General features: G+C 41.8%; 1 protein-coding gene across 1 annotated transcript in view; it reads right to left on the reverse strand.

The window, feature by feature from the left end:
• The window catches only part of DAPP1 (dual adaptor of phosphotyrosine and 3-phosphoinositides 1), a 79345-nt gene extending 73061 nt beyond the window's left edge, over positions 1–6284 (reverse strand). Inside the window, exon 1 of the mRNA XM_063458600.1 lies at positions 6030–6284. Coding sequence (XP_063314670.1) covers positions 6030–6136 — 107 coding nt within the window. The 5' untranslated portion in view covers positions 6137–6284. The remainder of the gene's footprint in view (positions 1–6029) is intronic.
• Positions 6285–12228: the final 5944 nt, after the last annotated feature.

The raw sequence follows: 12228 nt of genomic DNA on the forward strand, positions 1-12228 counted from the left end.
TCATCTTCATTTGCAATGTTTGCCTTGGTTTTGCCTTATCTGAGCTGGATTATGGCGTAATTTGCTACAATTGATAATCCAAGCACTACAGTGCACCCAGTGGCTCCTGGAAGAGAAATGTCTTCCTCTACAGGCTGGTAATCATTACAGGTATACATATGAAAGTGCCTGGGGGTTTATGGACAAAAAATCATTTTTGCAAAGTAAATTAAATTAACCCCTTCCCGACCTCGGACATACTAGGCATGTCCAACAAAAAACGGTCCTTAAAGACCTCGGACGTGTGTTCCTCTCCATCTGGGGGGACTGTCTGACAGCCCAGACAGTCCCCCCCTAGGCAAATTAGGAACCCGCGGGCCATTTGACCTCTCTGAAAGAGCGGTCACATGCCCGCAATAGGCGTCCATAGTGCTGCCTGTACTGACAGGCAGTCCCCTGCTGGTGAAAAAATAAAACAAAAAATGTTACTAAATTAAAAAAAAAAAAAAAAAATATATATATATATATATTTGTGTATATATATGAGATATATATACATATACTATATCTTTATATAATATGTATATATATATATATATATATATATATATATATATCATATATAATGTCATACTAAGTGTATTTTTTATTAATATACACATATATTAATCTAAAAATACAATTACAGTAAAATTACACACATATATATATAATATATATAATAACTATATATATATATATATATATATATATATTGTGTATATATATGTATAATTAAAAAAAAATATTTAAAGAAAAAAAAAAAAAAAAAAATATATATATATATATATATATATAATTCTAACTGTATTGTGAAATATGCATATATCCATATACATAATTACATAAATATTTTCATAAATATACACGTAGACTTGTAATATATAAATATGTATATATATTTAAATTCTATGTGCATATTTATGTAATATTTTTACATAATTAAGTAATTTTATTGATTGCCATTTGGGGGACCTGCCTGACAACCCAGGCCGAAAGTCCAGAGAATTTAATTTGCTAGCATTATATTTAACCATGTAACTTTCCAAGACACTCTAAAACCTGTACATGTGGGGGTACTGTTTTACTCGGGAGAATTCGCTGAACACAAATATTAGTGTTTCAAAACAGTGAAATATATCACACCGATGATACTGTCAGTGAAAGTGAAGTTTTTTGAATTTTTCACACACAAACTGCAAAATGCTACAAAAAAAAGCTGCTCAACACTAAAAGTGGAATACCCCTTACCCACAATAAAAAACAAATATACAGAAATAAGGTATACAAATTATACCAAACAAGTGGAGCGCTCTAAACAGTAGAGGGGTTTACTCACCCCTTTGGTACAGTGACAGTCTTGAAAAACCTGAATGTACATTTAAAAGGAAACAAAAAACCAAAATATGTGCAGACGTTCCAAAAATGGATAATTGGTAGTAAGTAATGACTGAAACCACTCACATGGATAGGAGCCTATATGGTATTGGCTCCGTAAAAGGATCCTTTATGCTCTTAGGGCAGCAACACACCCCTTTATCCCAGATAGTATCCCTCCAGGAGTATACAACGAGAAGAAAAGCAGAAAAACAACTGTATAGAATTGCACATACTATAATGGTATTATGAGATATAAATAGTTGTGCTCACCTTCTGCAGAGCCCTGAAATCCCGGCTCTGAGGTTGATAAAAAAAATGTGCTACTTTAGAGGGGAATAGCACTCTCCCCAATGGAGTTCCTGATGGCTAGAAAGGACTTTGGACTAAAGTATAAAATAGTAAATATACATTTATTAACAATGCATTAAAAACTAAATAAATGGGTACTTAGAAAGTAAAAAGATCCAATAAAAGTCCAATAAAAAGTCCAGAATAATCAGCTAAACGCGTTTCACTCTATGAGCTTCCTCAGTAGCTGCCATTCAGCCACGCTACATTGGCAGGAGGAACAAAAGAAGAGGGAAGAGGAGGGTAAGGACCACTGGGGGAGGTGGGGGGTGGAATAAGGACCACTGGGGGGGATAAGGACCACTGGAGGGGTGGAGTAAGGATCACTGGGGGAGGGGGGATAAGGACCACTGAGGGAGAGGGAGGGGGGAGTAAGGACCACTGGGGAGGGTGGGTGGGAAGTAAGGACCACTGGGGAGGGTGGGTGGGAAGTAAGGACCACTGGGTAGAGGGGGGAGTAAGGACCACAGAGGGAGGGGGTAAGGACCACTGGGGGAGGAGGGGGGAAGGTCCACTAAGGGTTTTGGCAGAGGGAGGACCACTAAGGGGGAGAAGAGGGGAGGGCCACCAAAGGGGGGGTAAGGAGGGAGGACCAATGAGGGAGGAGGGTGGGAAGGACCACTAAGGAGAAGGGAGGAGGGTAAGGACCACTAAGAGGGTAAGGACCACTAAGGAGGGATGGGGAGATCACTAATTGACAGGAGGGGAGAGCACTATGATTTAAAAAAAATAAAAATAAAGAGCTGCTCCCCTCTCAGTCCCTATCCTACCCACAAACCCTCTCTTTTACACTACACACATACACAATGCACCCCCCCCCCCCACACACACAGAAACATACAATGCATCCCTACTCACACACAGACACACCCGGAACACACAATGCATCCCTTACGCTCACACAAACACTCATTCTCTTACACACAGAAACAAAATGCATCTCTTACACAATCAATGCACCCCTTACAGACACACACTGCATTCAATTACATACACAGAAACACACCTTGCATCCCTTACACACACACGCATACACACCCAGAAACATACAATGCATCCCCTATACACACACTACATCCCTTACACAAATTGGTATCCCTATACACTACATTCTATAAGAACACACACACATTACATCCTCTACAAAAACACATCCCCATCACACATGCACTCCACTCCCTGTGAGAGAACTCATGGGTGGGCCATGTAGGTGGATTTATGGGTGGGCATACTCATGGTCAAGCTCTGGGGGCCCAGACCTTGAGCTGTGTAAGGGGCCCCAAAAAATGGAGCTGCTTCCTGTTCGTTAATTGTTGTGAGCACTGTTAAAAAACAGTCTCCAGAGAGCCACTTCTACACCAGACCTGTGGAGCCAGACTGGCCCATCATCAGCCTCTTGTCCTCATCTGGTGGTAAGTAGGCAATCCAATATATTATTAGTGGCACTAATCTCTAATTTACCGCATCATTAAATGGATACTATAGTCACCAGAAGCACTACAGCTTAATGCAGTGGTTCTGGTGTCTATAGCCTGTGCCTGTAGGCTTTTTAATGTAAACACACTGTCTTTTCAGATAAAAGACACTTTGTGCAGACTGGCGTTGGCCCATATGGCAGAGCATATGGGCGGACATTGTGATGTCACATGGTGGGCAGGACATATGGGGGGCGGCAATTTTTTTTTTGGACTAGGGCGGCAAAAATCCTTGCACTGGCCCTGGGTAGGAGCGACTTCTTACTTCCTGGAAGTGCCTCATTCCTGTTGGTTAGTGGCACAAGGAAGCCATGAGGAGCTGCTTGCATTATTTCTTCACACAGCTCCCTCGTAGTTCACTTTGCAGTGATGTCACATATCACTACAGCCCAAGCTGCTGGAAGTGATGTGTACTCTAGGGGACACTTTTCTAATTAGTGCAGCAGGGGCAGACAGTGTTGGGATTTGTCAGGCCATAATTTGCAGTGATTAGCTGATGAGCTAAGTGTAGTGCATGGGACAAGTTCGGTGTGGCCCACGGGTATTAGGTTGCCGGCACCTGTCTTAAGGCATCCTATGACGATATTAAAAAATGTATTCATGAAAAAGTAATACGCAAAATGTTGCCTTAATAAACATGTTAAGTGACATTTGTTTCAAAATTTTACTTTCCTAATGCTAAGCATCACATATTGTTTATATTTAACTCTTTCCCTACATTAGGGTGTGCTATGCTGTCCTACAAAAGGAGGACTTTAACTCCGTTAAGGTGGCATAGTACTCCCTAACGACTTGACCTTCCCTCTAGCCCAAATACTTACCTTCTGCACTAATTGCGATCGAGGTCCTGTCTGAAAGCCCATGCAGTCAAATCCAGCTTATCCAAATCATATGATTGCGGTGGCACCGCAATAACATGACTCGGATAAGTCTGATTCACAGGTTTGGTTGCAGGGGGACTGCCATGGTTGTCAGGCAGATCCCTCAATACATAATTAATAAAATAATATAATTTATATAAATAACATATTAGACACTTACATTTAAATTATATTGATTTATAGATAGATCATTTAATTCTAAGTGTATTTATATATAATTATATTATTTTATTAGTCATATATTGGGGGACCTGTCTGATAACCCAGCCAGAAAGTCCAGATAATTTCATTTGCAAGCCCTATATTTTACCCTGTAACTTTCCAAAACCCCATAAAACTTGTACACAGGGGGTTGTACTTGTGAAACATCGCTGAACACAAATATGAGTATTTTATAGCAGTAAAAAGTATAATGAAGATGTTATCATCAGTTAAAGTGCAGTTTTTGTGTAAAAATGGAAAGAAACAATATGAACACCGACTTGGGCCAGGATTTGTGACTACGTAACTACTAAAAAAGACTGGACATACCCTATTTTGAATACCCTGGCTTATTTACTTTTACTAATGTTATGCCATTATGGGGGTAATTTTCTTTCCTGTGCTTCCATACGGTCTCAAAGGCAACATGGGCCCAGAAAACCAATCTGCAAAATTTCAATGTGTAAAAAACAAAATAGGCAAGCTCCTTTTTTAACCTTGTAACTTTCCAAAACACCATAAAACCATACATGGGGGGCAGCCCCTCCATTTACACACGTCATTCTCAATTCTCTCAGTATGCCGTAGAAGAATTAACACCATAAATGATGCTACTTAATCATATTCAATGACGCTACATATTGCAAAGTCTGACATTATTCTGGTGAATTTTTGACGTAAACAAAATGTCTAAGTTACGTTGCACACAATATTTTCAAATCCACTTTAATATGCGATCAAACCTACCATCTTAAAATCTTGACGCTCAACTTGAAATCTGCTTCATTATAACACTAAACTGTCTATTACTACTATTTTATGGTGGGTCTCTTAGAACTCTGCAATTAGGATACTTTGAAGCCTGTGATGGCTTTATCTTTTCAACCCCCAATGGATGATCTGTTATGGTTATTGCAAGAGGAACCTGACAGAACTCCCTGAATTAAGTCTCTTAAACATCCACTTTACTTTATCTTATATACAGGTTACACTATGTTTTGTTGTTTGCTTATTTTTTTGTATAGGTAACCTGTATCCCTTGCATATGTATAAAGGAAAAAAACTACTATCAGTTACCATAATTGTATATATATTCCAGGTAACATTTAATGCATAATTTGTGTGCGCTTGTACCTTTCATCTTTACACTATATCTTGGTTTTTGAGTATATGTGGTGACGATATACTCTGGTAATTTAGCAGCACTGTGTACTTGTTTCCTTGAGCACCACCAATATAATTTATATCATCTCTTATTACAGGCATCTTTTTCCAACCCAATCGAACTAACAGAGTTTAGCTGCTATAAACCTGCTACACATGGATTTGGTCACCTTTCTTTTAACAGATTAAACTTTCAGTTTCAACTGACCTCTTAAACAAACCCACTTCTCCATTACATGTTACTAAGACATACACAAACTCCCTAAACAGTCAACGAGATCCGGTTTATTTTATCACTACCCCTTATTCTGGTGGACGTAAGATTGACCATTTGAGCACCACCCACTCATACTGTAAAAAAATACTGTACAACGTGCAATACACATATTACCATAGTTATATATCATTCAAAGTATACATTAACTGGGTGCAGTATTGTTACATAAAACTCTTGCAACCATAATAATCAATGTTCCATGATAAGTTATACAGCATTGCCAGACACAGATGTCACCTGTGTCTTACAGTGCAGTATACTTAAGGACTGGGGTCATATACTTACTCCAGTAACTCCAATTCATTGTCTGTAGTCTGGTCCTCCACTTCTCCATCTTCATTTTGATGAAACACGTCTGTACTCCAGCTTGCCCTGTTTGCACGGAATGTCATGATTTGTTCTCTCCCATGAGAGCTCCTTCTTACCAGCAGCCTGTTCTACAAATTCCTGTAATAGCAGTAGACACCACCTGAGAGAGACACGGCAGGGAAAGAGAAACTCAGCCAGTCAGACCTGTAACAGACAAACACAAACAAGGAAGTATAGGAGGCCCTTCCCACTGAGAAAACACCATCAGAAGAATTGCCACATAACAAACCAGTTCGGATGGTGTCATTTTCACAGAAGGATTTTCTATGTTGCAATCATTTGCTATAGTAATTAATGCATTTGAAACATTCGATTTCCCACTTAAAAGCTACAGATTAATTGTACAACACAGTTTATTGAAATAGATTGCAACAAGTGTGTTTATTTTTTAAGCTGAAGGTGGTGTGGCTTAAACAAATAATGTCTTGGAAAAGCGTACTTTGTTTCTCTAATGCAACAGGGTTATTTACTAAACGGAGAAGTGAATTATAAAAGAATGGCACATTTAGAGTCAGAACAGCCAAACTGAAAGCGTAACTAAGAGACTTTTTCTTGTTCACGTATTTTGACCTTAAATTTGAAATTCACTTTGAATTCTCACTAGTGAATAACCCTGAAATAAATTGTGGAATTTCCTGCAGAAGCCAGAATGATTAATACAAAACGTTCATGTTTTATATTAAATAAATAAATGGCAATAATGAACTTCACAGCTATCTAAACTGCATGAAATATTAAGTATAAAGTGACATTTGTTTTCATATATTAGTAGTTTATATGGCATTTGTCTGGTATTGCTTTGTGAGGGTAGATTGGATTTAAAAAAACATTGACTTTTAAGAGTCTTTAATGTGACTCAAATAGTGTGGCAGTATTATAGCTATGTTTTCAATATTGAGTATAAACACATTGCCAGGTATGTTGCTGTATAAGGTGATGTAAAACCAAACTTCTTGTCTTTCCTCCTACTAATATTAATCCTCCTCTCTCGCTCTCCCTTCAGATTGGTGGTACCCATATCAGCCCATCCTTACAAGCATGTTGTCTTGGTGTTACTTTTGATTCTGGCCTCACCTTTGAGCCTCACATCCAGTCTGTTGTCAAATCATGTCAATTCCATCTTAAAGGGAATCCATTTTACTGGCACTGAAGGTCCCCTCTCTCTCCCACCTCCCATCCCCAGTTGCTGAAGGGGGGAAAACCCCTTCAGTGACTTACCAGAGGCAGCGACAATGTCCCTCGTCGCTGCTTCTTCCTCTGCCCACGCTCCTCCTCTTCATCACGTCAGCCGCGCATGTGCATTAGACCTCCCCATAGGCAATCATTGAAAATACTTTTCAGTGCTTTCCTACGGGGATTTTAGCGATGCTGGAGGTCCTCACATAGCGTGAGGACGCCCAGCGACGCTATAGCACAGAATCTGTGCTATAATCCCTGAAGTGCCCTCTATTGGCTGTCTAGTAGACAGCCACTAGAGGAAGAGTTAACCCTGCAAGGTAATTATTGCAGTTTATAAAAAACTGCAATAATTACACCTTCAGGGTTAAGGGTAGTGGAAGTTGGCACCCAGACCACTCCAATGGGCAGAAGTGGTCTGGGTGTCTGGAGTGTCCCTTTAAAAACATTGCCCGCCTCCGCCCCTTTCTTACACAAGATGCTACTAAAGAGCTTGTCCATGCTCCAGTAATCTCTCGCATGGACTACTGTCACTCTCTCCTAACTGGTCTTCCAAATAGCCGTATTGCCCCGCTACAGTCTGTAATGAATGCTGCCGCCAGACTGATTTTCCTCTCTAGTCGGTCCTCTCACACCTCACCCCTCTGTCAGTCCTTACATTGGCTTCCTGAATGCTATAGGAGTCAATTCAAAGTGCTAATCCATACCTATAAAGCACTGAATAATCTTAGCCCCTCTTATATCTCCTCAAAGATCCATAGGTATGCCCCTTCTCGGTCTCTCCCCTCTGCCCGAGACCTTCTTCTGTCCGCTGCTCGCACCCTTATGTCCAACTTGCGCTTTCAGGACTTCTATTGGCGGCTCCATTCTTATGGAATAGCCTGCTTAGTGCCATCAGACTCTCCCCTAGTCTTCAATCATCAAGAAGTGCCTTAAAACCCATTTTTTTTTAGGAAAGCCTCCCAGACTTACCTCTACCTCACATACCGATCTCTTTCCCTCTCCTGAAGGGCAGCACTCTACTCTCTCCTCCAGCTCTGCCCCCAGTCCTAATGTGTTTTATACCCCACCTCCCATAGACTGTAAGCTCATTTGAGAAAGGCCCTCTTCAACCTATCGTTTCTATAAGTTTTCTTGTTATTGTCCTATTTATAGTTAAATACCCCCTCTAATAATATTGTAAAGTGCTACGGAATCTGTTGGTGCTATATAAATGGCGATAATAATAATAATGTTGTGACCTAAGGTATAGCAATGTACAGACAGTTAGTGTACAGGTTTGGAGGGCACATTTCCCTCTAAGGTGTGCTAATGTACCATGGATGAGAGAACAAGAAAATGAAGCATGTGGGCACTGTGGCATGGATGTGGGCACAATAAAATGTGGGTAATGTGGAATGGATGTGGGCATAATACAAGTTAGGAACTTTGGCATGGATGGAAGCATCATGTTTAGACAGACTCCGTGTTCCCAGGTTGGGAGTGGCATTATGCCCCTTCATTTTTTCCTGCTGCAGTGCATGCCAGGAGAAAAAGTGTGTACTGGTCATTAGGAAACAGCAGCCATCCTGTTGGCTAACTGAATACATCCAACTTGGGAATACACTGAGCCACTGGTTATCAGGTTAGGAAGCTGCATAGTGTATATAGTAAGAAAGCCTCTTGTTGACTCATACTGTATACAGTAAGTAATAGACTGTCTCTGGATTTTAGACCTCATGCCTGTGTGTATAATTTATTGAGTAGACACTTGCAGCATTACATTCACCAATTAAATGCCAGCCAACACTTTGGGATATAACAGTGGGCATAATAAAATATAGGCAATGTGGCATTGATGTGGGCATGATACAAGTTAGGCAATCTGGCATGTGGGGAATGTGGCATACAATTTAGGAAATGTGGTATGTGGGCAATGGGGCAAATATGTGGGCATTATAAAATGTATGCAATGTGGCATTGGCAATGTGGAATGTGGGCATAATTTAATGGAGGCAAACAGAAAAAAATGTAGGAAATGTGACATGCCGTGGGTATAATAAAGTAGAGGCAAACTAAAATATATGTAGGTAATATGGAATGCAGGCATAATAATATACCTTGCAATCATATTTGTACTATATTACAACATGGAAATACAGTAATTTTAGCCATGTGGGAGAAGCTGTGACAAAATTATCTTAAATATGAATCTAAATATAACAGAAAGGAAATATTGTGTATTTAGGCGCTTAAAATAGATTGTTATGGAAAAAGGGTCTGTGCTGCTACCACCAATGTGCAATTCTCTCACGACTTGACACAAGTATATAGAGTATAGTGATGTACCGAACTGTTCGCTGGCGAATAGTTCCTGGCGAACATAGCATGTTCGCGTTTGCCACGGCGGGCGGACACATGCGCGGTTCGATCCGCCCCCTATTCGTCATCATTGAGCAAACTTTGACCCTGTGCCTCTCGGTCAGCAGACACATTCCAGCCAATCAGCAGCACACCCTCCCTAGCAGACCCTCCCACCTCCCTCCCAGCATCCATTTTCAATTCATTCTGAAGCTGCATGCTTAGTGAGAGGAGGGAAAGTGTAGCTGCTGCTGATTATATAGGGAAATTGAGAGCTAGGCTAGGGTATTCAGTGTCCACTACAATCCTGAAGGACTCATCTGATCTCTGCTGTAAGGACAGCACCCCAAAAAGCCCTTTTTAGGGCTAGAACATCAGTCTTTTTTTATTTATGTGTAATGTAATTGCAGTTGCCTGCCTGCCAGCGTGTGTGTCAGGCTGGATGCTGTGCCCATTTGCACAGTCAGTGCCACCACTCATATCTGTTGTCACAATAGCTTAAGCTTTACATTTAAAAAATAAAATAAAATTTCACTGTAATAGAAGAGCAGTTAGTTGTCTGCAAGCGTCTGGGTGTCAGGCCTCCTTCAGAGTGTGCTCTGCAGACCTGTGCCAGCGTACTTTGACAGTTGCCACTCATATCTTGTGTCTCTGTAGCGTGCTTTTACAAAGAAAAAAGGTTTCCAGTGTAAGCTAATAGCAGCCAGTCAGTGTCCTTCAAGCGGCTGTGTCAGGCCTACAGCCTGTGCTCTGCAGAACTGTGCCAGTGCACATTGCCACTCATATCTGGTGTCTCTGTAGCGTGCTTTTACAAAGAAAAAAAGGTTTCCAGTGTAAGCTAATAGCAGCCAGTCAGTGTCCTTCAAGCGGCTCTGTCAGTCCTTCCTTCAGCGTGTGCTCTCCAGAACTGTTCCAGTGCACATTGCCAATCATATCTGGTGTCTCTATAGCGTGCTTTTAAAAACAATTTTTTTTTTCACTGTTATAGATTGAATAGCAGTTACTTGTCTTCAAGCGGGTGTGTCAGGCCTACAGTGTGTGCTCTGCAGAACTGTTCCAGTGCACATTGCCAATCATATCTGGTGTCTCTATAGCGTGCTTTTACAAAGAAAAAAGGTTTCCAGTGTAAGCTAATAGCAGCCAGTCAGTGTCCTTCAAGCGGCTGTGTCAGGCCTTCCTTCAGCGTGTGCCCTGCACAACCCTGTACTTTGACAGTTGCCACTCATATCTGGTGTCTCTGTAGCGTGCTTTTACAACGAAAAAAGGCTTCCAGTGTAAGCCAATAGCAGCCAGTCAGTGTCCTTCAAGCGGCTGTGTCAGGCATACAGCCTGTGCTCTGCAGAACTGTTCCAGTGCACATTGCCACTCATATCTGGTGTCTCTATAGCGTGCATTTAAAACCAAACATTTTTTTTCACTGTAATAGATTGAATAGCAGTTACTTGTCTTCAAGCGGGTGTGTCAGGCCTACAGCCTGTGCTCTGCAGAACTGTGCCAGTGCACATTGCCACTCATATCTGGTCTCACAGTAGCTTGCACGCATAGTACCACTAATCCCCAAAAAAATGACAGGCAGAGGCAGGCCACCCCGCAGGGGCCGTCGTGGTCGTGGTGCTGTGATTCCCTTTTGCCCTAGAATAATGCCCAGTTTTCAGAGGCCACGTACCCTGAACTTGAAAAGTTCTGAGGACATAGTTGACTGGCTAACACAGGACACCCAATCTTCTACAGCCTCCGCTCGGAACCTTGACGCACCATCCTCCTCCAGCTTAGCTTCAGGCACCTCTCAAGATACCACTCACCCGCCTGCCGCCACCACCAAAACTAGCACCACAGACGCTTCACTTGATCTGTCAGAGGAGTTATTTACACATCAGTTGGAAGAAATGAGTGATGCACAACCATTATTGCCAGAGGATGTAGATAACAGGGATATGTCTCAGGCAGGCAGCATTAAACACATGGAGGTACGGTGTGATGATTATGATGTTGTACCCGCTGCTGCTTCCTTTTCTGAGTTGTCAGATACAAGTGAAGCGGTTGATGATGACGATGCGTCCATGGATGTCACGTGGGTGCCCGCTCGGCAAGAAGAAGAACAGGGCGAAAGTTATTAGCCCGCCAGCTTTTACAATACAAGCTGGTGGAGTCTGAGGCGTTCAAAAAATTTGTAGCTATTGGGACACCGCAGTGGAAGGTACCCGGACGAAATTTCTTTTCACGAAAGGCAATCCCCAACCTGTACTCGATTGTGCAAAAGGAAGTAATGGCATGTCTGGCACACAGTGTTGGGGCAAGGGTCCATCTGACCACTGGTCTGCAAAGTATGGTCAGGGCAGGTATATCACCTACACTGCGCATTGGGTAAACCTGCTAACGGCTGACAAGCATGGAATGCGTGGCATTGCAGAGGAGTTGGTGACACCGCCACGACTTGCAGGTAGTCCTGCTGCCACCTCCTCTACTCCTCCTACTCCATCCTCTTCCATTACCTCCTCGGCTGAGTCCTCTTCTGCTGCTGCATCTTGCTCCACATCAACAGCACCCCCCCAGCTCCCCAGGTACTATTCCACATCCCGGATACGGCAGTGTCACGCCG

Source organism: Pelobates fuscus, chromosome 6, assembly GCF_036172605.1.
Source record: "Pelobates fuscus isolate aPelFus1 chromosome 6, aPelFus1.pri, whole genome shotgun sequence".
NCBI lineage: Eukaryota > Metazoa > Chordata > Amphibia > Anura > Pelobatidae > Pelobates > Pelobates fuscus.